The sequence below is a fragment of the Myzus persicae genome, unplaced genomic scaffold (genome assembly GCF_001856785.1).
Source record: "Myzus persicae strain clone G006 unplaced genomic scaffold, MPER_G0061.0, whole genome shotgun sequence".
Taxonomy (NCBI): Eukaryota; Metazoa; Arthropoda; class Insecta; order Hemiptera; family Aphididae; genus Myzus; species Myzus persicae.
This window is the reverse complement of record NW_019104278.1, coordinates 127,396-153,775: the sequence shown is the minus strand read 5'-3', so window position 1 is coordinate 153,775 and position 26,380 is coordinate 127,396. Positions and strand designations below refer to the sequence as shown.

The 26,380-nt window shown below is 26.9% G+C and overlaps 2 protein-coding genes across 4 annotated transcripts in view; one reads left to right on the top strand and one right to left on the bottom strand.

The window, feature by feature from the left end:
- LOC111040797 (RB1-inducible coiled-coil protein 1) overlaps positions 1-26,380 on the top strand; it is a 33,734-nt gene extending 7,354 nt beyond the window's left edge. Inside the window, exons 4-21 of one of the 3 annotated variants that reach the window (XM_022324819.1) lie at positions 2,826-2,987; positions 3,249-3,375; positions 4,262-4,469; positions 4,542-4,712; positions 4,802-4,986; positions 7,542-7,728; positions 7,832-8,011; positions 8,094-8,401; positions 23,088-23,154; positions 23,227-23,421; positions 23,500-23,790; positions 23,978-24,142; positions 24,442-24,581; positions 24,954-24,999; positions 25,064-25,113; positions 25,202-25,338; positions 25,781-25,848; positions 25,997-26,380. In XM_022324819.1, the coding sequence (XP_022180511.1) occupies positions 2,826-2,987; positions 3,249-3,375; positions 4,262-4,469; positions 4,542-4,712; positions 4,802-4,986; positions 7,542-7,728; positions 7,832-8,011; positions 8,094-8,401; positions 23,088-23,154; positions 23,227-23,421; positions 23,500-23,790; positions 23,978-24,142; positions 24,442-24,581; positions 24,954-24,999; positions 25,064-25,113; positions 25,202-25,338; positions 25,781-25,848; positions 25,997-26,131 (2,822 nt within the window). In that variant the 3' untranslated portion in view covers positions 26,132-26,380. Of the gene's footprint in view, positions 1-2,825; positions 2,988-3,248; positions 3,376-4,261; positions 4,470-4,541; positions 4,713-4,801; positions 4,987-7,541; positions 7,729-7,831; positions 8,012-8,093; positions 8,402-23,087; positions 23,155-23,226; positions 23,422-23,499; positions 23,791-23,977; positions 24,149-24,441; positions 24,582-24,953; positions 25,000-25,063; positions 25,114-25,201; positions 25,339-25,780; positions 25,849-25,996 lie in introns of all 3 variants that reach the window. The other 2 variants (XM_022324818.1, XM_022324817.1) reach the window with 2 other exon arrangements.
- On the bottom strand, positions 16,053-22,169 carry LOC111040798 (protein FAM200B-like). The gene is made up of 3 exons (XM_022324820.1): positions 21,202-22,169; positions 21,022-21,104; positions 16,053-19,852 (listed from the first exon to the last, which is right to left on the bottom strand). The coding sequence occupies exon 3, from the start codon at positions 19,448-19,450 to the stop codon at positions 16,979-16,981; it is 2,472 nt and encodes an 823-aa protein (XP_022180512.1). The 5' UTR covers positions 19,451-19,852; positions 21,022-21,104; positions 21,202-22,169; the 3' UTR covers positions 16,053-16,978.

Sequence of the window (26,380 nt, the reverse complement as noted above, 5' to 3'; positions counted from 1 at the left end):
ATTATTTTACTCATGTGATAAATTGATATACAATGAGTTAACATAAATTATATTGTTGACCATCATATATTTATATAAATATACTAATATACCATCATGATACATTTTATTACAGTTGAGTCTTTATAACATAAATTTCAAGGGGGTGGTAGTTTGACTTCTTTATTTTTAAGTTATATAACTTTAAAGAACTATAAAAAATGAGACATAAATACATTTTGGGGTTATTCAGACTTTACTGTACTTAAACTTATAGAAGGAGTAACTATTATTTGTTTTATCATAAACAATTCTATATTATATTACAAATAGTTGAATTACTGTTTTGGAACTGTTAAAAACTTTTATAAATTAATTATTAATCAATATGTATATTATTTCAATAATTGTAATGTATGATTTTGAAAAAAATACTTTTAGCATTTAAAGACTTGTATTTTGCTATTTTGTTACTGTTCAGAGTAATGAAATTAGCAATACTTTTAGATTGTGAGCGAAGTAATGAATGTATTGATGTTACAATGACATAATGTGTTTTTTTCTGCCTGTCATTGCCTATGAGTCAGTAAAAACCCTTATATTTTAAACTTTAAGGGTAGTTTCTGAAAGAAAATGTAATCTAGTGGGTACTTTTACAAAGTCAAAATTTAAAATTCCTAGTATTTTACAAAATAACCGAGAAAAAAAATATAAGTGGCAAGTAAATAAAGAAAATAAATAGAAAATTAACTAGTTGAATTGTATATTTTCTGGACGCTTGTATTATTCACTAATCTGAATATTTTATTTCTCTTTAATAATTGTCTTAGTTTTTATTTTCAACCGTGAAACATTTTAATCACAATACAGTTTTATCAAAGAATTTAAGTTAAAATTAATAATTAACAACATCTACCTTTATTATGTCCTGTCATCCATTGGCATAAGTTAGGTTTTATTAATTCAATAGTGTTTATTTTAATTTTTACAATTTTATCGTTTATATTGTTTCGCTCAGACACATTACATAAGAAATTCTACCAAACACATCAACTTTTCTTTTTTTAGAAATTCTAAGAAAAAATTGTACTTCAGAATAAGAAAATTTGTTGTTAACAAATGCTATTATATTTAAATTGTTTATTATTTATTTTTTTATTTTAATAATAAATTTAATAATTAATACAATACTAATTAACAGAATATCAAATGTACCACTTTTTCAGACTAATAGACCTGTTTTAATTTTTGATATAGATTAAAGTACATTAATGTATACAATAATACAAACATCTTATTAGCATTAAAAATAATAATCTCTGTGATAAATTAACATTGCTTAAAAAAGTTAGGATTAACTTATTATTTTATTTAATTATTATAATACAAAAAAGTTTATTATTATGAATATACTCTACGTATAATGTTTATACAGTGAACAGTTTATAATTCAAATTCATGAGAGCGAATAACTTTAATAATATTTACGCTAATATTATAAATCAATTATAATATTTATTATCAAAATTATTAATTACTCAATTTATTAATCACTTACAATGTAGGTAAAAATTTATTTTACAAAAATATACATACAAATCATGCAATATACTATAACATTGGTACGATACCTTAAGTTTTCAGCCACTGTTGTCAGTAATTGTAAAAAAATTGCTGGTCACTTCCAAGCGACGGGTGAAAAACAAATAATTCTATTGATCTCTGCTAGCATTATCAGCGCATAGCCCATGTCACCGCGCCAATATTAAACAATTTGTGTAATAAATAATAATATAGTATATCATTGTCACAGAATAATTATTCTGTGAAATTATATAGTTACCAACGTTCGACGAACGCCACAACATAATTTGGTGGAAAAATCAAATGTTAATATACATGTTATATTAAGTTTAATTTTAGTGTATTATACATTTGTACTTGTACATAAACTGTCCCATCCAAAACTAAATTAAGTTAATTGCCGTATACTTATCACCTCTCGGTTATTATTTTTAAATAATAAAAATGTAATAATTAAATAATTTCTTTTTTTCTCATCAGTGGTTCAAAAATGGTTTTTGTGTTAGGCTAAGTAGCAACATATTATCTAAAATACGACCTAGCCTACCACCTAGGAAGTGCCACCTCTTACATTTATAAATTTCTTTCAATATTATTACAATTTAAATATAATCTTTAATAAATAAAAAAAATAAGAATTTAAGGTTTAAGATTTGCATTTTAGACTATGCCCCCCCCCCCCAAAAAAAAATTAAATCCTGGATCGGCATTGCTGTCATCATAACCTATATGCGGACAAACACTAGAGTATTTACTTGCATAAGCATTTATGTGTATCTGGTTTAATTAATTTTGATCAAAGGGCTAAAATTATATCAGTTAAAAAAATATTGAATTAAATAACAATTTTTAAAATTAATTTCTTTATCAATACATAATTTTCTGAGGAAAAAAGCAATAAACATATTCTAAAAAAGTTAAAATAGATAGTACAAAACACGGCCTGGTAATGGCGTAAATACTAGTATTTTTCTTATTTACTATGTCATAAAAGCTAATTGTAATATAAAAATTGTATGTTGACAATACTATTTACATACAATGGCCCCTGGGACTTGTCCCCTCTTAAACCGGGACTGTCAGTATCTACAGTATAAAGTTACATATTAACATTTTATTTCTCAAATATTTTCTATTCATTATGATATGCTTATAATATTAAAATCATGTTTTGCTTATCTATTTAATTTTGTTTAAATACTGTGTTTATAATGTATAGTCCTATCAATTAAATAATTTCATTTTTTAAATTTATGTTTCAGATATAGACTTTACAAGAGAACACCTTAGGACTCAAGGAATGCCACCTACAATAGAAGCATTAAATGTTAGAGTTTCTTTAGCTCAACAATATAGTGAAAATGCTCAATATAATTTAAATTGTATAGATATCCTTATCAATGACCAACATATGATGCATCAAGGTTTTATTATATAATATTTTATTTTATTTTAAAGTATCTTTCATATTGCATGTTAAAAAAAATGTAGGCACTGTACTCTATTCATTCAAGTTAAGAAACACAGTTGACACCAAACTTGTGCACAGGGGCGTACTGCCACTGACAATAACTTGTCGAATGTTTTTATTAACAGTATAAATATGTTTTTTTTTTTTATATAATATGCAATTTGAAAGATTTCCATCATAACCTAAATTATTAAATTATCAAAATTATTTAAAGGTTGGTCAGCAGCTGTAGCAAATATGCTTGATACGGTAGAAAAGTTTAAATTTAAAGCTGATATATTTGAAAATGATTTTAGAAGATATCTCAATGGACGAGAAGACAGTATTAATTTACTTAACAAGTATGTTGTGTTGTACGGTTAAGTTTAGGAGATAAGTGAGCATAAGCTTTCAAGTCCATTTACTTGATTTTCACCCTTGACCTAGTACCTACTTATTTTTTATTAGTTTCTTTCTGAATGTATTTCTTTAGATATGTATATATTTTTATTTGTATTCAATATTAAAAAAATTAAAAAACTCACTTCTATTAAGTTTAATATAAGTTTCATTACTGTATTACAGTGTTTGAAAATAACTTATAATAGTTAATATGACTGCATTTAGAATTTATGGAAGATTTCACATTTTAGTTTATAGTAAAATATTGATTAAATTTCTGTGTTGAGAAAGTTCCTCTCCCCGTTAATTGATTTTGTCTGTTCCGCGTTCATTACTTAATATAAGAACTCGATCCAATTTTCATTCCTTTTTCAACTAAGTTATTCAAAAAAATGCGGTTTCAGAATATTACCATTTTGTTTGTAATAGTAAGTAAAGAATAACAATCAATGAATTAAATGTAAACCAACCAAAAATACCTTCTTACTTACTAAACTTGTAGAAAAAAAGAAAATTATTTTACAATTAAAAAAACTGAATTTTGTTACTCTTTTCTAAGAAAATAATACATTAATTTTTTTTCTTTATTTTTAAAGGAAGCTATTCCAAGGTTTGTTTCTAAAATAACCTCGTTTCAGAAATCTTGGAAATACATTAAGGTTCATGTTTTTATGAAGCGAATTTCATTTGTAAATAAATATCCAGTAGCTTATTAATTATTATAAAAATAATTCAAATTCAGCCATGTTTTTTTCATGAATTTATATTGAAAAATAATGTGGGCCTCTCCTATTTTTTTTTTTTGGTAGTATACATTTAAAATTGTTTGATATTTTTTTTTTTCAGTTTTAATGATATTTTGATAGAAATTTCAAAAATTCCTATGCTACCAGCTCTTTTAGAAAATAATTCTGAAGAAAAAGCACGAATGGATAATTCAACAGTTGATTTAAAAAATATAGTTCATCAGTCATTACTTGAATGGGTAACAGCCCGCCAAGGATTATCAAATTTGGAACATATAGTTGAACATTGTGAAAATAGTTTAAAACAGGTATTATGGATTTGGGCAAGTCTTAAATAACGGATTATAATTTATTACCGTAAATATTTGACTTGTTAATAGTTTGATGAAGAAATGTTAAACGCTGTCTTACAAGAAGTATCAGCCATGAATGAATGCTCTAGTCGAAGTGATTGTTCTGAAATTAAAGGACTGGAACATAGGTTATTTAAACTTGCCCAAATGATGGATGAAAGTAAACGATTAGCAACAGAACAATATAATCTTGCCGATGTAAATATTGAAAACTTTTTAAAATTAATTTAAAATTATAACTATTTTTCTAGGTACAATTTTGTTATCATATTAACATCTGTTTTCAGAATATAAAAATGAATCATGCAAAAGCTGCTAATGAAGGTGATGTATCAGTTATTAGTGTGTTGTTAGCATCTCATGATAAGCAATTAGAAATGATGAATAAAAATAATTTACGGTTGTGTGATATTCGAAATAGAAGCATTTTAGCGAAACAAGAACTTTGCAATAATCTACATCCACGACTTAAGTAAGTCATTATTATTAAAAAAAACCATCAATGCTTTAAATTAAATTAATTTTTTGTTATATTTAGAAGCTGTAATTTGTATTTTAAATTTAAACCTTATATTTTGTGTGTAAAATATTATTTTATAGATAAACAACATTTTTAAATTTGTATACAAAAGCAAATTTTGGTATACAGCCATTAGTAAAAAATAAAACTCAATGTCTTAAAAATTTGACTAAAATAGTCAGTATAGCCATATTTAAATGTAAAAGAAACCAAATAATTAGATGCAATGGTATTAATTGTTCTTAAATTATTGGTGCTGATTCGGTATGTGCTCTACCAACAAGTATCTGTTTCGGTATGCGCTCTGCCAACAAGTTTCTGTTTCGGTATGCGCTCTACTGAAAAGTGTCTGAGTCGGTATATTTATATTTTATTAATGATTCTTTATAGACAAGTGTCTGAGTCGGTATGATCTACAGTCGTCATACGTCGTTTTGACTGAGATTTATTTTAGGTTCATTCAAAAACGATTATTCACGGTCTGAATATCTTCTAACATGGCGAGAAAAAGGTCTGGACTGTCTTGACAGTAAAGTTGCCAGCAATAGTGATCAAGATGGGACTGTAAATGATTAAGAGGAACACAACTCATTTTCTTCAATAATATAATTTTCGCGTCAAACCATGACCTCTCAATGTTTTGAGTGTGGGCTCCTGTATTTGCATCGACATATGAGATTTGGTGATTTACCGTCTTGTGTACAAAACCTCAGCTTGAATGAATTTCTGATCCTGCCTCGCATTCACGTTCAATTATTGGTAGGAGTGTTTCTCGATCGCGTCGATGTACATATAAATAACGGCAATCATTTCCATTTTGTAAACCAAATACCCAGGGGCCATCTACCCTTGCACCGTTATTTCGGTTATTAATTACTTCAGCATTTATATCTGTCAAGGCGGGAGGAACGTCACCAGCTAATAATCTACCCCTATTATACTTGCTTCGACCAGCAAAACAAGCTTCGTCATTCTGAATTGGATTTTGTACATTTCCAACCATTTTTTTTTTAGTCTTCAAAGTAGCTGTACATACTTCTCGGCACATGTTAAACCAGTCGGCGACACACTCATTACTTCTTCCTGTTCGATCCATTACCATTTGTGTGGGTAATTCCAATACAAACATAAATACAAGGTCAACAATTTGACAAAGTGTTAACCCACTGTTGCAACGTTGGTTCAAGTCAGTAAAATGAAAAAAGCTGCTACCAGCTCGTGGTGATCTTGTTGTCTGACAGTCTTTTTTTGGACACCGAAAAATCGACATCCACTTTCAATTAAGGCATTTCCGTCGTTTTACCTGCATTTCTGTGCCACATTTATGACAAGGGTCGTTGTCTTCGGCACTTTTCAACAATCCTTTTGCTACTAAAAACCGATGACACTCAATCTCATTTGGAACTTCTGTAGTATAAAACTCACAAAACATCATCACAGCCATTACAATTTATAAATAATACACAAAATACTAAAAATATTTTTAAAAAAAATATATTATAATCGTTACAAACAACCTTTGTGAGCATTGTGTGACGACTGTAATAAAAGTAAAACCAACAGTAATACAATTTAAGGTACCTAAAGATAATTAGAGATTATCGTTATTATTAACAGTTGAAATACCTAACATATTATATAAAACCGAGGCAGATAACGCATATTATACAGTAATTGCAGTCCAATATCCCCTTACCGAACGTAGACCGAGTGTAGAACACAAAAACTGGTAGAGCGCATACTGAATTAGCACCCAATTATTTATATAAGTAACTAAACTAAACTACAATAAAATATTTGATTAATAAATACATAAATACATATTGATACAATTAAATGCATTGTTCATATTATTAGTACACACTCGAATTAAAATATAAGTATTTAAGATTTTAAAATAGGTATTTAGTTTTCTCGAAACTAATTTAATATAATTTTTATTTATCTACAAACAGCCAAAATTTAAGTCATCATTGTATTAAAATCAATAACAGGTTCCAATCATTTACAATTAAATAATATATTATCATTTAATTTAGAAATATTTAAAAATCCTTCTTTAAACTGAATCAGGTATATGATTGAATTTAATAATAAAGATAAAATATAAAAATAATATTAGGTAGGAGAATATTATGAAACCTGTAACCAGTAAGGTGAAAATTATTGTTTAAAGAATTTACTGTTCAAAGTTTTTTTTTTTTTGGATGGTATTTTAAGATTTGAATGAAAGCTGAATATAATTAAATTTATCATATGTATTTATTCCTATTAATTTGTATAATATATTGAAATTTAATGAATGTAAAACAAAATAATTGCTTATGTATTATTTTTTACTGTAATTCAAATGTATACTGGATGGGTCACCATAATTTTCTATTTCAATATTTAAATGAAAAAATAAAATTAAAATAGTGGCATTTTGTATACAACAAATATATTTTTGACAAAAAAAAAATATGATTTTGTTGTATATGGATTATACTAAAATGTTTAATATTTAGGTGGTTAATCGTCATAGAAAATAAAGTTAGTGATGTTGAAGCTATTATGCTGTTATATAGTGACAGCATAAAATTGACTCGTGAATATTTGGATGTTGTTGAACAGTTGCATAATACACCAACACTTTATTTTAATGCAGTTGCTGAAGTTGTTAGAAGACGCATATTTTCTCAAGCATTACTTATTGTGAGTGAAGTTCTTGAATTTGTATCCAAAAAATAAATTATTGAGTTTCCCTTGCAAAATAGTTACTTATACTGTGCATTAAATATTGTGTTTCAAATTTTAGTGGTCTAGTGATCTTGCTTGTCATATGATGGCACGTCATTCAGATGAAATCGCTAAACGTAAAAATTTTCAATCTCAATTTGAAGGTCATTTTTTAAGCCCACTATTTCCCGGATTAGAAGATATGCCACCAGCATTTGCGACACAAGCACCTCCAATATTTGATTATAACTTACCAAAAGTAATAGTAATAAACTATTTCAGTGGATTAATAGTTTCTTATTCATGTGTTAAAAATATATGTATATTTTTTTAATTTTCAGCTGTGTTTAGAAGATTTAGATATTTTAATTAAACAATTGCCTCAAATAGCCCGTGTAACATCAGTACCTAATTTTAATGCAATAACTCAGTTCTTTTTATCAAAATCTATACAAGAAGATGGTACTCTAGCTATTGAATGTAATAATGATCGTAAGTCTGTAGCAATGGATACAAGTAATCTAATGTTAGGAGATATGAATACAATTGAAGAAAAACTTAATGAAGTAATGACAGCAGTTGGTCTTGGATCCTGTAAGATTGATATGCAACTAGAATCAGATGTCATTAAAAGAACACATTCAGAGATGTACGTATGAATAGTTAATTCATTAATTTTTCATCTTAAAACGTTAATGGGGATAACCCCAAATAGCATAATTTAACATTGTCATATGCATCATGTACTCATGCACTACAATTTGGTCAGCATTAAGATTAAACTAATTTTTTTTTATTAGCGTTTTAGTATTATTTCATAAGTGCATGCAATTTGTAGATTGATATTATAATTTTTAAATTTTTAACAATTTTTTTTTTAAACCAAACATTTTCAGTGTTAAGTTAAGTTTATTCAAAATATATGATCCACAGCGAACGTGTTAATATTATTTTTCATGAATACAAATTTTAACATAATCACTTCCTATTTTGAATGCTTATGTTAGTATAATAATCCATCATAAGTATCATGTAGTATCTTAAGGTATAATGAACATTGAGAGTATGCTATTTTAGCCTATTTATGTATACAATATAGTATGTTGATTTGTAGTAAAATCAATTTTCATAAGTATAATCAACAAAACCACTTATTTTTAAAATAAGTTAATAATATTGTTCTGATTAGTTAGCAACTACATTGAGACTCTTTCATAATAATTTTCCTTCAGTTATTGGTGAACTCGGTTAATTACCACATATTCTTGAATCATGGGTTATTTTGTATATTAAGTTATAAAACTTATAACCATGAATACTTCTGCAAATGCCGTTTTATCAGTCACCAATAGAATTTTATCCAAATAAAAACTTAATTCGTAAATTAAACTTATCAAAATTAATCTTCAATGTTTCCTTATTATTACTAATTTCTAATAGCTTATCTATTGTATTATAAACATACAATTACCAATTCTGAGAAATGTGATGTAAAGTCTAACAAGCTTTAATAAAGATATTTAATATTCTGAAAAAACGTGTTTAAAAAATTACATTAGATATAGTGATAAATTCATATATTTTAGATGGTCAAAAAAAAAAGCTGGTTAGGAGGTAATGATCTGCTGTCTAGAGAGTCACTGTAATGAATGTGATAAATTTAAATTCAATAATCATTGTTTTCAAAAAACTATTCTAACTTCTGAGCGAAGACTTCTGTCAGCTTAAAATATTACTGTGTATATTTGATGATATTATTGTGTTTATCGCATTTGTTTTTTTTTATTGATTTATAAAAAAAAAAATCCAAAATTCCAAATGTCTAATCAATAACTTTAAACGAGTCAAAATATTTTGAAAATCTTATTATGTATGGAAAATGATTAATAGTTTTTGAATTACAACAAAATAAGAAAATTGTTCATTAAGGGTTTGTTAATTAACGGGTAAATATCCAATGTTTAACTTCACACTTATAAAAAAATTGTTTTAAAATCTTAGATATACATACAACTTTTTATGAATATCAAAACTTAAAATAAAAAATTGGCAAATTTGTGTGATTTTGATGAATTTTATTAAAATTCTAACTTCAGACGCTCCTACAAAATTATAGTGGAATAACACTCAACTTTTTTTTAATTTTCACTAACTACTTATGAGGAATCTAGTATTTAATGTACAAGATTATTGACCTAGTAAAAATATCTACCGAAAAAAATTATAAAAAAAACTAATCAAAATCGAAATTTTCTTATTCCTATATAAGGAATATACATATTATTTTAAAATAGTTTAAAAATATTCTGAAAATGTTTTGGTCCATAGATCTATATAAATATTCGGTGAAAATTTCACATACATACTGTTATATTTTTAGAGTTACACCAAAACACATAACTAGTTTTGCATAAAAATCTGAGTTTTTCCTTTTTGGTTCAAAGTAATAATAGTCTCATTAGTTGCAATAGTTAGCTAGGTATGCCTGGTTGTTGATCTTTCTCCTTGGGTTTCTCTCGGTGGGAACGATTGTATTCTGTGATTATAAAAAGTAGGGGATCTCCTTTTGACTTTTTAAGTTGTTGGTTCTCCATCTCATAAATAAAATGATATCACTTCAATTTTTTTTAAATTGTCTGTTGTTGCATATTGTCTATTATCTTGGTTGAACACTGCTACAATTTGATGTGCATTTGTTGTTGTAATGCACTATGTAGTTACGTCAACGTAGTTCTCTTATGATACAATATGACTTAGAACTTGGTATATTTCACTAAGATAATATTTCAATTATACACAAAATGGCGTATCTCTGTGAGTTAACCGCATTTTGAAATTAGCGCTTCATCTCTGCAATTTGTTTGTTCCGTGTTGCCTCTATTTTAGCATTCACTTGCAATTATGGTTCCATAATCCCATTTAACTTATAATCCTTGCTCTGTACAGTCAGTTACGTATTCAGGATTTTGCTGCCCTGGGTACATATTTTTTATTAATGCCCTCCCCCCCCCCACTGTTTTTTTTCATAATGGCAATTTTTTTTACCCATAAAAAAAACTTACAACATATGTGATATGGTAATAGTATCACGCAGTATAAAAATCTATCGAGTGCCTAGAATACGGAGTATGGTAGGTGCTCTCAGTAGCACCCGTAATAACAAAATAATCAAAGCAAATTGCAAAATCTATTTTTTTTTTTTTTATTTTTTTACGAAATAAATAGTGAATATACGAGATTAAATATTAATATAAAAGATATATTTAAGAGAAGAAAAACGAACATTAAATCAATCATTTTTGACCTTGCAAAATCTTCAATTATATCATTATAGCTTAATGAAGTTGCCAACTGAGCTTCAATATTCAGAACTGCCAAATAATTTAGACAATTATCATTAATCGAAGATCTGAGGATTCAACCCTTTTAAGAGCACTGAATGCGCCCTGTTGATGTAATTGATACGAAAACACAAAAATATACTCAATGTTATACTAACGTATGGATAAATATCCAATAAATTTTCATATTGAATGATTTTACACCAGTATAGAAAAGCAATTAAATATAATCCTGTTTTTGGAAAAAAAGCAAGCAAAAAAATTTGCTGATCACCCCCCCCCCCCATGCCCCCTAAAATACGCCACTGCGTACAGTACCTACTGATCAAATTGTCACAATGTCTTAGTATCCCGAACACTAAATACACTTTTTCATATTTGATTGACGACTGTTTTCTTGTATTTTTCATTGCACTCTGTGCACAGTTGAACATATTTAGTTAGATTTTCAATCATCACATATTAAAAAATATGGTTCATTATACTTTTAAAATATGGCTCAAAATAATCTACTTTTATTACCTCAAACCGCCTCAAACGGTCGACCATGTCAAACATGTTTTCGCTCATACATAGTTTTCTCATTAAATACGTACTTAAATTTTGTGATTTTTGTCAAACACACATCATTTTCTTCGTGTCGGCTTCACCCAATTTTAAACGGTGGCAAATTCGTATTCTATCCTTCAAGTAAACGAATATGGTTTCGTCACGACTTTGTACCCGATTGTACAACTTTTTCCTCAGTTCAGTAATCCCTGATGAGTAACATCTGCTTAATTGTTTAGTTAACTCATCCTAAGATGTTATAGTTCTTCGTGACGTGACCTAAAAACTAACCTACAGTATATGAGTACAAAACAGTGGTGTGTTTGTCAGTGGCGTAACTAAAACTTCAATTGCCCATGGCAAAAAAATCCAGCGGGCCGTTGCTCTTACAAATTTGTAATATGAAAAGCATGCACTTTACTCACACAATTTATATCTAGACCCTCTCCTGCTATAAAAGGTAATACATAATTAAAAACATATTTATTATACTATTGTGAATAATATGGTTATTTTTTATTACACATTATAATATGTATCTTATTTTTTTAAATAATATAAAATATAACCACTTATTTTAGGCAGTTTTGATACTCTTTCTTGTTTCATTTATTTTTTTACGCTTTTCATGGCCACTAGGTACTTTTTTTGACATGATCATAATATTAATTATTTGGTTCAACGAGTGACGACTCACGACTGACGACAGATTAACTAATGACAAAATAAATAATAATATCGAAAAACGACCGCTATTTCAATTTTCAGCCGGTCAGTATAGTACTATAGTAGACTGTATAGTGTATATTATAAATGATAATTGATAACGAATCTAGAAATCGACAGACTTCCGAAACTTCAATACGGTATCCTAGACAGTAGACTTAAGGCTATACTCTAAATATAGAGTGCGTTTTCTTGTTATTTGTGTTCCAGAATAATTATTATATTTATATATCTATACTATTATAGTAATATCGCAGTCGCTGCGCGTATGCGGGCAAACGCTGCACATAAATATAAATATAATCGACCTATAAGCGTGTTGCGTGTATCAATCATTTTTCTAGTTATTACATTTATTTTATTTTAAAGTGATTTAATTTTACTAGAACTTAGCTTTATTAATAATTAAAATTCTGTAATAACGGTAATCTGTTTTTTTTTTAAAACGCCACATTTTTTGAAGAGCCATCCCTGGCCTTCTGGGGGCCCCGGGTCCGTGGCACTTGCTTGTCATGCCACCCTATTGGTACATCACTGGTGTTTGTGCTTAATGTTCCAATGTTTTGAGGTTAATCAGATGCTTAGAATATGTCTAATCCTCTGGATTCTGCACCTTTAGTTTCCGGTATACACGACACCCCGTACAGCAAAAAAGTACGAAAAATAATGTGCTCGCATATAATATCCATATATTGGTACTCTATAGTACCGCGATTGTCTTCCGACCCTCCGTAGCTTTACAGTTGTTTGTGGAATACGACACTTCATTTACAATCTCGTTTCGGAGACTCGCACTATATTTTATACACAGTCAATTGTATGTGAATATTTTATTGACTTTTAGCATCAGTGTGACAGTGTTTAAATTTATAAAATAAAGATGACATTTTTTGAAAGTTTTTCTGGTGGTAAAAAACTTGCACTTGATGAGTGTTGATGTACGGCAAACATTAATAGTTCAACTACTATGCGAGTATACGATGGATGTGCGACAACAAATAAAAATTAAATGCTCTGATAGTCCAAAATAAATATATCTGTGACAAAAATATTGAATACAGTAGAACTTATATATATTTTCAACATTCTGCCAGTAAAAATCGCACTTTTAAAATCATATCAATAAAATGAAAATGTGTGTGAAAACTAGTTTTGATGTTGCTTCAAAAATAGATGTTTGAAAAAAAATAGGTTATTAACTTGTCAGTTGTCAGATAATGTAAAATATATGATTAAAAAGTTAAATTATTAATTATAGTATTTGTTATAATTTATAAAGTTACGAGAAAGTGATTTGTCTTATGAGATGGTTGAAAAATGATGTGGATCGTGGGTCATTTGTCAGATTACATTATCAACAATATAAACAAACTATAGCATTCATCCCACTCTGTTTAATATTAACTATCAGACATTAATTCCCACAAAATATTATTGGAGTAGGAAAAGTATCCTGTGGATTTGGTATCCATTAGTAGTGATAAGAGGTAGTTAATATTCACTAAAATAATTTGCATATTAAGCATTCCTATTTTATAATAGTACCTGTCATATAATGATAATATGCTTTGGAAATGGCCAGTTAAAGCAACAGAAGAAGTCGATCCCTCCGCCTGCTGGTTCCTGTCGCAAAACTTTAAAAGTGGCAACTAAAGTTAACTCATACCCACATTTTTCTGTGTTAGGTAATAATCAATTAAAGTCTTATTATTTAAAGCATAACTGTTTCATCTTTTTATCTATTACATTTCCACTTTATCAAAGGTTCTATGGGAATTTTTCCTAAACTGTAATATTTTGGTGCATATAATAGGTTTCTGTATTATTGAAGGTCCGATTAAGCTAGTTTTCATACGTTTACATACAAGTTAGAAGGTTACATTGTATATTATAATATCTTCATGCAAATTTTATTTTAAATAATTCATATAACGAATATAAAAATATTATCAGCGATCATAAAACTAAATCATATTATGCCTATTTTCTAGTGTAAATAAACTATAGTAAATAGGTACTTTTGAGTCATGGCAAACAAGTTTTAACTCAAATCGCTAAGTTGGTTTTCGTCCTAGAGTTGGTAGTATTACCGTCGTAGTATAAATTTACCGATGTATTGTTATCCCTATTAGCTCCCCTGGTAGTTATAAAAATACCGTATATTCGGTAATACCACTGATACTGGTAGTAAACAAAACTAACCTAACAATATAGGATATTGGTATCAACCATAGACATGTATCAACATTTGAAATACCGCCAGCCATTTTTCCCTTAATATTTATTTAAAAATCGACAGATAGAATAAGACAACTTTACCTATAAACCGCAAAAATGTTCTTAAAAGTATATTTGAAACATTAAAAATATATTAGTAATAATGATAATTGTAATAGTGTAATATTTTTATTTTATAATAGCATTGAGTACCTATACACTGTAAATATATGTACTCAATATAATATATACTCAATGAAAATACTTATATGAGCTACATTTATACTTACAACTACAAAGATAGGTTTTTAATCATTTCGATGAACTTAATGTAAGAAAATTAATTTAAATTGCAACAAAATTACAGTATAATTGAGAATGGTCATTTAATATATGATACCTAAGTACATACATAATGAATAGTTTTATACCATAGAACATAATTGTTACTATGTAGAATGTTTGGATAGGTATTAGATTATCGCCGATAGTAAAGGTCATTGTACTGACTTCGTTAGTATTGGATGATAAACATAATAATGTTGTTATATGAACAGTTTTTTATTATATTATATTCTTACCTAACTCAAATTTAATATATACCAAAGTAATACTTTTTGTGTTTATCAATCATTATTACCTATTATTATCCATCTACCTCTTATACTGCTTTGAAACGAAACAAATTATTTACCTATTTATTCGATTTAATTGTACGGAATAAGTGCTTTAAATATTTAAAACAAAAAAAAAATTGCATTAACGGATAGGTATTACAACAGATGTTCTTTAATTTTTAACAGTTTATTAAATTATCCATGCATTGTATTCTATTTCTGAAAAAAAATTGGTTGTTAACCATGCTGGAAGTTACGGCGATAATAATTTTTTTATCAATATAGACATTTGAACTGCACAACTATTGCATAACTTAAATCTCAACTTTAATTTTTAATCATTTAGTTACTTGGTTATAAAATACAAATGTAAGGAAAAAAGTTGATATGTTGATACTCTGCTGTACATAAGGTGTGATACTCTATCACACTATCACTGTAATGTATGTGTTGAATTTGAATTCAATGATATTAAATCATTGTTTACGAATTACGATTCTAAGCTAAGACAGACTGTTAGCCTATTTGATGATATTATTGTGATTTTAGTAATTTATTTATTATACTATTAGACATAGGTAGTACTGCAGTAAGTTTAATTAATTTTTGTCGAAAAAATTGCATTTCAAAATGTCATTATGTGTATAAAATATTATAATATTTTAAAAGTTTCAAGTCTCGAATAATATTTTTAAATTACAACAAAATAACTAAAATCGTTATTCTGGGTTGTAATATGTAATTTAGTTTAAATTTGAACTTAAAATTGTGTGGTGTATAGAAAATACTAATATAAACATTCAGTAAAAATGTCATGTAACTACGTACATTTTAGGTAGGTACCTATAAAACTAAAATAAATTACCTTTTTTTTTTTCAAATTTTGAACGTCCGGTTCTTCCCGGCGTTTTTGAAAATTTCTTGGAATATCACTTCCCGCCGGAAAAGATACTGAAGTTGAAAATCGAAGCATTATTTCGACTACTTATCGTGTACTCAGACACAAAAAAAAGCATCATTTTAAAATCAATACATCCATTGATCCGCTCAGAATCTAAAGATTCGTTAGAGATCGCTTAGCAGATCACGTGTAGCTTCGTTAGTTTAAAAATCAAAGTGAGTCGACCTATTACGAAATTTGATGGTAAGGTCATTGTCTGTATTTGTATATTGGTTAGATAGTTGGAGATAGTTTGGCCGACGATAGTTTTTATGTGAGTTATGAACATTTTGAATTTATGCTATATTATATACGCATAACTTGCTAAAAAATTGAACCATCGTAAAAAACCAACATATATGTGTTATGTGTATACAAATACAGACAACGTTCTTACCATCAAGTTTCACAATAGGTTGATTCACTCGAATTTTTAAACTGACGAAGCTACACATGATCTGCAGAGCGTAAATTTGCTATGTTACACACTTGTAAAGTTGTAAGACGGAGAGAATAAATGCTAGTGTTACGTCAGGCGCGGATCTAAAACATATTTACGGGGGGGGGCCATCTTAAATACAATTTCGGCCTAAGTATTATAAAAACATTGTACATACCATGTAAGCTAATAGATAAATATTATTATTTAAATACCAGTTTATCAGTACAATAAAATATATAAAATTATTAGATAATTAATAATAAATGATCACTGAACAAAATCCTTTCGTCTTTTAAATAATTAGATAAGTAATATAAATTGTTTAATTAATAATGACACGTAATATATAATAAATAATAATTAATAATAAAATATAATAAATATTAAAAAATGATCACAGAACAAAATCCATTCGTCTTTTAGATTTGGCAAATTCGTCAATTACTTCTTCACAGTCAATACTAATATTTCTATAACAGTTAAGTAATGCAAGTCCATTTAAGCGTTCTTCGGATATTCTTGATCGCATCCAAGTTTTTAGTCGGCGAAGAGAAGAAAAATTTCGTTCCGCAGTTGCTGAAGTGGCTGGTAATGTCAGGAGTATGAGAAAACAATTATAAATAATTGGAAAGGTTTCGGAATCACATCTTTCAAAAGCTTCTAATGATGTTTTTGGAATTTCTTTTTCATTTGTCCAATATGTATGCCACAATTGAAGCTCTCCTTCGAAATATTTTTTTACGAGGTCTTCCGATAAGTTCAAATTAATAGATATTAATTCACAAAATTGTGCCATCATATTGTTAATTTTATTTTGGATTTCTTTTTGGTTATTAAAAACGTCTTTATTATGAATAAACGTTGGCAAAATTATATCTAAATCAAACACTGACACTGATTTTTTATCGAATCTGTACTCAAGGTCGGTAATTAAGTCATCTAAAAATGGAATAAACAAAACGATACGAAAATAATCTTCTGGATTTTTAGTTGGTGGATTAGCTCTTTTAGTCATTTGTTTTGTTATTCTTGGGATTTTAATATCGTCGAAAATTCCTATTTTTTCCAAGCATTGTTTACTATTATTAAAAATTAAATTAAAATTTTCAACGCTGTTTTTCCGTTTTTCTTTTAAAACACTAAGTACATTATTTATTAATGTAGAAGCCGAAAATTTATCTTGACTTTTTGATTGCAAAATTCTACTTATTGGTGCAGTTATTGAAAACATATCGGACATAAGATTTAATGTTAAAATAAATTCCGCACTTGACAATGATTTTATTAGAATAGACGCTTTTGAGGACGTTTCAAGATCGTTCCATTCAGATATTTTATCTAATGCTTCAATAATTAAAACCAAATTCGAAGAAAACTGCATAATGGAATCATGTTTTTCGACCCACCTAGTTTCACATAAAGACTTTAATGAAGTATTTAAAATATTTTTTAAAACAAAATTTTTTTTAGCTGAAGTATTGAAAAAACTTACTACTTCTTTAATAATTCCAAATGCATTTCTAACAAATGTTTGTTTACAACCTTTCATTATTGATAAATTTAGAGCATGACTAAAACATGAACATTTTACAGCAAATTTCATTTGAGATTGTAATAATTTAATTGCACCGCATTTTTCAGATTGCATCACAGAACACCCATCTGTAGTTATTCCTACACAATTATTCATAGGTAAAGCTAAATTTTCTAAAATATGTATTACAGTTTTTCCTATTATTTCTCCGGTCATTTTTGGTTCAGTATTGACACTAGATTGATCGTAGTTATTTTTATGACAGTCTATAAATCTAATAAAGTCTTCATTTATAGTTTTGTCGTACACGTATCGTAAAACTATAACCAGTTGTGAAGTTTTAGATATATCAGTTGTTTCATCGAAAATTACGCTAAAATATTTTGCTTTATTTACTTTGTTCAATACATTTTTTAAAATTATATTTCCAATTATCGAAATAAGAGTATTTTGAGTCGTTTTACTTATATAAGTAGCTGTTGCTTCAGCATTTTTTAAATGATTTTCCAATGCGATATCTCCAGATAATATCTTAAACTTTAAAAGCTCTCTAAAATTTCCTTCGTTCTCTAATGGGTTATCAGATAGATCATTAACGCTTCCATCATCGCGATGACCACGTAAAGCAATATTTTGCCGCCCGAGAAAAATCAAACTTTCAACTATAGGTTTTAGTCTAGATCTATTTTCATTAACTTGTTTTAGGCGCTGTGAATTTATTTGGTTTACTACTTCTAGCTCTGGATTATTATACGATTTTAAAAATTGTTTTCCGTTCAGTACAGAATTTTTATGGTACAAATTATTATCATGCGTTTCAAGGTAACCATCCTTTCCTAATAACTTAGCGAATTTCTTTAAAGGCTCAACTACTAATGACTTTAATTGAGTATGGTTATTAAATCCATGACCAGTTTTATTATGAAAAATAGAACAATAAATACAAAATAATCCACTTTCTGAAGGCGAAAAAACAAGCCAAAAATATTTATTTATATGTTCTTGTTTCAAAAATCGTTTACGAAGAATTCCATTTTTTGTGTGACTTGAATAAGGAAAATTGTAACCTATTGGTGGTTTCCAATGATTTTCAAGTAACTGTTTTTTAGTAAAATCATCAATTGTTGATTTTGAACTTAATGCAATACCAATATCTATAATTATATTTTCTACAGTACCTTTGTTTTGATTTGATGTTGGATCAATGTCTACATTTTTCATAGGTTGATTTGACGAAATGGGAGCTGGGTCGTCTACCATTTCATTGTCTTTAATGACACATTTTTTTTTTTTAAGAAAATTTTGCATAAAATCGGCACTACGCTTTGACATTTTAATAAAATAATAATACAACTATACACGTGACACGTTTGATGTTGATTATCGACAGTTACAGCGGCTGTGTGCGTATTGTATCGTAACTATATGTCAACTAACAAATTATCATTACACAATAAATATCGTCAATAATAAAATAGATAGGTACTACATACAGCCAGACATTTTATTGCATCAAACAAGTTTAAATATTCGATTAGATTAGATTAGCTTTTTGACGGCGAACGATGAAAACGGAAACGGCCGAAACGCTATCGGCAAAACAATACATTTTATCGGCTGCCGAAAATAGATATAATAGAAAATCCACCAGTCTACGGGGGGGGCCATGGCCCCTTGGCCCCCTCCTTGGATCCGCGCCTGTGTTACGTCCCCTTAAATCGCTACATAATAAACCTACAATGGAATGTAAAAATAAGATGAACTTAATATAGGTAGCTTAAATAAACTGTTGTATGTTCTGTGTGTAGGTATGTTATTTTGTATATTGTATATATTTCAATCGCTATATAGTATGTACCTACCCTAACCTAATGTTGTAAGTTTTTAAAATTTTGAAAAAATATATAATATATTTATGTTGTTATTTTGTTTATTAGTATATAGTATATACGTAGTAGTGTACACAATTCAAGATAGGAAAGCCGTTTTTTTCGCGGGCACCTATTTTGGCGGGTCAAAGAGGTTATTGTGTTATCTCTTTCCTATTGTATTCATTTTATCGTTTTTTTATATTATAAGTGTTCAAAAAAATAATATTAACTTGTAAATAATTATAATTTATAAAATCTTTTAGCTTGTGTTATAATTACTTATTTTAGCTCTTAAATCGAGTAATTGATTTGAATATTTAATTACTAAATAATTATTGTTTTTTTTTTCGAAAAATCCTTTTGTGTAAAATAAATATAGTAAAATCAATACATTTGGCCGAAATCCAAACGTATTTTTGTATTTTACTTAGGTTTTGGTATTTAATAACAAATGTTTAATCAAATTATAAAGCATCGGATGAATATTTTATTAATTTTTAGGAATATTAAAGCGGCTTAAAATGTCTTGTAACTTAGCATTCTTAAGATATTATTTAGCAACAATAATATTCTTATCCTGGTTGCACAAAGAAATATTAAACATTTATTAAAATATATTAGCTTATGTTACCCTAAACATGATTTCGTAAACCACGATTAGGAACATTACATTTTAGCGAGTCATTAAATAAATACATTTTTAAAAAATGACCCGCCATTAAAAGCATAAAATATAAAAAATCTCACAATTCTAATATTCTACGTATCACATTTCCAAATAATGTTAATAATTTTTGTTGTACTTTTATCCTACTAAATTATTATTTGTTTGTTACAAAACTAAGGCTTCTTATCTAATAAATTGTATTCATACCTAATCAATAATCATAAAAAATGATTAATAAGAGGAAAACAAATTATTTCATTTATTGTAAAGAATATGCATATTACATTAGATGATTGTAAGACATTTTAATTTATACTGTAGATGAAAGAAATATTATTCAATTTATACAATTTTAGTCTACATACTTTAAGACGATTCTGAACGAATTTGTGACGTTTATCTAAACCGCTGTCTTCGATTTTAATTGGTAACTCGGATGATATATTGTCTGAAACATGCATTTTTTTTCAAACAATGCATTTCGATTTGAAATTATTATTTTTTAACTAATTGGATAAAATTAAAAATTGTAAATTTATCTTTACCCTTCATACATAACACATTTTACTTTTGTTCTATATGGCACCGCACCGACTACTGAAGTGTTATTAGTTGTTACTACTGACGCAGTTTCATTTTGAACACTGATAGTATCAGCCATCAGATAACTAATTACATAGGTACCCTATACCTACACAAATGAGCATACAATAATAACGCGTTAATTAACGGCGTATTTAGTTAATTTCTTGGACACTTATCGATAGTTTTAGGTTTTATTAAATTTTTCGAAGAATGTATCGAGTACCATTAACCCACCCCATTACATTACTTCTTACTACGTCGATAAAAATATGTGATCTGAAGCTAGGTATAACATATAAAATATTTGTATTGACCATTAGGACAAATAAAAATTACTTTCATAGTTGTTAAGAATCATTAAAATACCTAAAATTCAGATATCACGGAATTTTATTTACTTACATTTTATTCAGTTAAATACTTTTTTTTTAATTCCGGAACTATTATGCACAAATCATGCAGAAAAGATAACCCTGATTTATAAGCATTTTTATATTTTTGTTGTTCGATTATTTAGTATAATATATCACAAGTGAGATCATTATATGTACGCTTCATGACTTAATACAAATTACTGTAATTTTTTAGTGTATATTTCGAGAATTTTTAGTTTTTAGGCATTTTTTAGTGTTTGATAACGAACATACATTTTGGCTAACATTTATTGACAAATTTTAGAAAAATAAAATTAGTATGAATTTAATTTGGGAACTTTTTTAATTCATAAAAAAAAAAGTTGTAATATATATTTTTATTTAACATTTTTGATCAATTTTGATGTGTACAACTATATTAACTTAACATATTTAAAGCCTAGTAGTAATGTGCCTCGTAGCTACTAATAGCATCAATTGCACTAAAACATCATTGGCACATACATTGACTTATCCTACCCAACTAATAGAGACTTATTGTTGAAAAACTGTTTAGGTAAGAATTAATGTAATCAAATTAATCTGATCTTAAATGTTCCATCAGTTTTTCTTATTTGTAGTCTTTTAAATATTAGATATTATTTAATTGCATGTAAAATTGTATTTATTTATACTAAAATATGTTGTATTATATATTATAATTAGAAACAATTATTATTAAGGTTAGTTTTATTAAATTTCTAAAGTATAATTGGAGCTCTATTATGTTAATTGTGCATTCATTCGGTTTGGGCTCTACTACCTGAATTGTTTTTCTTTGATAGTACAATATATAATATACATTATACATATTATTATATTATTATGCAAATTGCTGGTTTAGAAGCAAAAATTCTAAATTAAATTTTTTCAATTTCCAGAATCCGCGGGGCTTAAAATTTTTTTCATTGGTAGGTACTTAGGTATATGGATAAAGAATAATTAAAATATAAAACTATTCCATTTAATTAGTTGTTAAGTGTGGTATAAAAAAGTTGTATGGTATCTTAGGTATTAAAATAAATCATAAGTATTGGGTATGTGTTTAAAAATTTTATTTTACTTGCTTTCATTTATTCCTAAGACTTTAAGATCATTTATTGGAAGTTTCTGAGTATTTACTTTAAACTGAAATTAAATTTAAGATTGTAATGACATTTCAAAATCATAACATAGAACTTTTTGTTTCCAGACCAGCAAAATGTATAGCTTATATATTAAAATAAATCATATAAATGTAAGTACCCAGACTCTCTTAAATAATGATGACTTGCTGGTATTACTAAAAATTTTTTTAAAACCAGTTTTAGATACTGAGAACTTTTTAACCCCAACTAAGTTTGCATCTATATATTTTATTTTAGTATGAAGCATTGTTTTAATAATTAATTAATTAATTAAATTTAAAAAAATATCTAATATTCTGCTTTCAGGGAAAATGACAGCTATAGTCCAGATAGTTTTATATTACCACACAAGTACATTGGAAGCCATCAAGAAGTACTATATTTATTCATATATATAATTAAAAAGTAAATTTTATTTATTTTATTATTATGATGTTTTTTTTAGCATACAGTTAAGTTATTGAAGAAGAGTCTATATACGTTGGAAAATGTAGCTAATATCTCAATTAATAAATTAAGATCAGATTTAAATATATTTAAACAATTCATACTTCAACAAAATTTAGAAATTAATATGTTTACTAATGATTTACAATCAAAATTTAACATTCAAACTTCTCATATACAACAGCTTATTCAAGTAAGTTTTTATTTTAAATTAAAATGTTGAAGAATTTTCATTTTTATTTTTACTAATAGTTATGTTCATTTCTTTCAGTATGTCGAAGAAAGTAAACGGGAGTTGGATCGTATGAGAATAAGAATAAATGAGCTAGAATCTCTTGTAGAAATGCACATAAAAAGCGAAGAACAAGAACGTCAGTTGCGTTTAAGAATGGAGAGTGAAAGAGATGAGTGGATGCAACAAGGATTAGAGCATGCACGGAAAGAAATAACAAATCAGTTAACAATGTCACATAAAAAAGAGCTAGAAATGATGCATGTGCGTTTTAAATTAGTCTCTAATATGGAACGTAGTACAAGTGAACAAAGCTTAGAAAAGAATAAGGTAATATTTATTAATAATATCTAATAGATCATAAATTATTAAGATAGATGTTTTTTTTATGCTGAGTAAAATGTTATTTTTTAAAATCTATATTTTTCTCAGTCTTAAACTTATTTTGTAGACTTCTATGTTATTTTTCATGACTATAAACTTATCACTTATCGTATTATTTATTGATTTTGAACAGAGATATGATGTTATTGAACTTGTTAATCATGAAGCAATGATGGCCCAGCTTAAAGAAGACTTGTTATTGGAAAAAGAACAAGCTATACAGGAAGAACGGAAGCAGTGTGAACAAAAAATAGCTCTGGAACGACAATTGAAATGTGATGAAAAAAAGGATGATCAAGTAATTGTCAGTAGTTTAAAACTAAATACTTTTTATAATTTTTTATTTAAGTTAAATTATATTTTATAGTAAAAATTAATTATATGTATATTTTGGGTTTGGTTAATTCACTTCTAAGGCGAACAATTTTAATTTGGTGGTGTATATGATAAATAAAAAAAAAATATTTTATATTTATTTTTCTTATATTTTATTTTTTTTAAATAAAAATACCGAATACCTATGACTAATAAATACAAATATCCAAAATATTATTGTCATTTCATGTTACTTTTTTTAATTAACATAATTTTTTTTAGTGTCTTTGGGGCGACAGCAAGAAAAATATAGATGATAAAACCAAGTCTTTTAAATATTTAAAGGAAAAAAGTACAAATGAACTAAGGTTAAGTACATATGTTTCAAAACCAAGATCAAATAGCTTTGCTGTACCAGAATGGTAAATTGGAGATATAATAAATAACATAGTTATAATATATCTATACGTATCCTTGTATTTAGATTTGTTTTCCTATTAAGACATTTATTTGCACCCATTTTTTTAAAAACAAATTTAGGAAATGAATAACTACATTTATATATTTTATTTGTCACTTAAATGGTGTGAAGTTATCAGCCTTTATATTAATTTGCATAAAGTATTCTTGCAATTTCAAAATAAATTATTCCATATAGCTTGTTAAAATTGAAAATTATATACTACATGAAATTTAATAAGACCAACATTAGGCTCTGTATCCTGTAGTATTTTTGTCTGTATTTGTATAAATTATACTCATTTTTATACCATACTTTTATGTGTTATAAATAGGGATATTGATTCTAGTTCAGCATCAAGCAGCGTTTTTGTGGATTTGGTAAATTCTTATTATAATTTTTTTTACTACAAATTCTTAATATTGTTTGATTTATATTATATAGAGTAAAAGTTCAAGTTCGGAATCTGATGAAGGAAAACTTTCTGTCAGCTCGTAAGTACATTTTATCCATACTAATATATAAAACAATATATATAAAATTCATAGTTTTTAATATACTAATAAACATTTTATTATTTAGTTGCAATGTTGGAGACTATGTTTTGGTTGTATGGGATTCTATTTATAGAAACTATGTTGTATATCAAGAAAACAAAAGAAATCTGGTATTTTTACATCCTGACAGCATAGACAACTTATTTTTAAAACTTGGTCCTGGTAAGTATATCAATATTAATTGATAAGTTATATTTTTTTTCAGAACTCTTAATTTGTGACCTTAAACCAGACCATAACAAAATAGGTATAATCTACGAGGCATGAATAGACAACAAAATAAACCTGTTATAAAATATTTAGATTTAAAAATTAATGTGAATGTGTTTTGACAGTATTACCTTAAATTTCATTAAACATTTCCAATTTTTTTTACAATTATTAGAATTTAATTGAAGATACATAAAGCAACTAACTAAATTCAATATTTTAAATTAAAATTGTTAGATCCTTTTAAACATAAATTGTATTGTGTGTGACAACTGAAAGATGTTGGCATTTTATATCATATTTTTAAAACACAAGAATTATATGAGTATATGTAATATAAGGCTCATACTTTAATGTACTTAACTTAAAATGTATAACATTATTTTATTTATAGATGAAACACCAAAATTACAGCACTTTTCTGCAGAAGTAATACAGAAAGAATACTGCCAAGCAGTAAAGGTAATTGAATTAAAATATTTGTATGCATCAATGTTTTAGATTCTTAGCAAAGTTAAATAGCTATTCATTTTTTTTAAACATTTTTGAGACAGTAGTTTTTTATTGATGGAAATAGTATTTAAACAATTTTAATTTAACTTTTCTACAGGAGGACAATAGATATAAAGTTAAAAAAGGAATGAAATTTTATCGAGTAAAAATACAACCGCTCAAAGTGCCAAACCATCGACGAGAAGTATCAACTTCAGATAGTTCATCTGTCTCAGTGACTTACGTTCAATAATTGAAAAACAACGATGTGATACTTATAAATAGTTTATGATTAATTCAATACTCAAGCTAATTAGAAAGTTTTAAAATCGATATTTTGCTTTTCATAGAATAAAATATATTGTTAGGTTGGTTAAGTCACAAATAAAGACTAAGTTGTGTAGTATTGGTCCATTTAATACATAACTGGTTTAAATTTTATATTTATATATAATTCTAAAATGTTGCTTTAAGTAGATTTGATATTTTTACAAAAATTATA

Excerpts from the sequence above, each read along its gene's own strand:
- LOC111040798 (XM_022324820.1), bottom strand. The coding sequence starts at position 19,450 with ATGTCAAAGCGTAGTGCCGATTTTATGCAAAATTTTCTTAAAAAAAAA.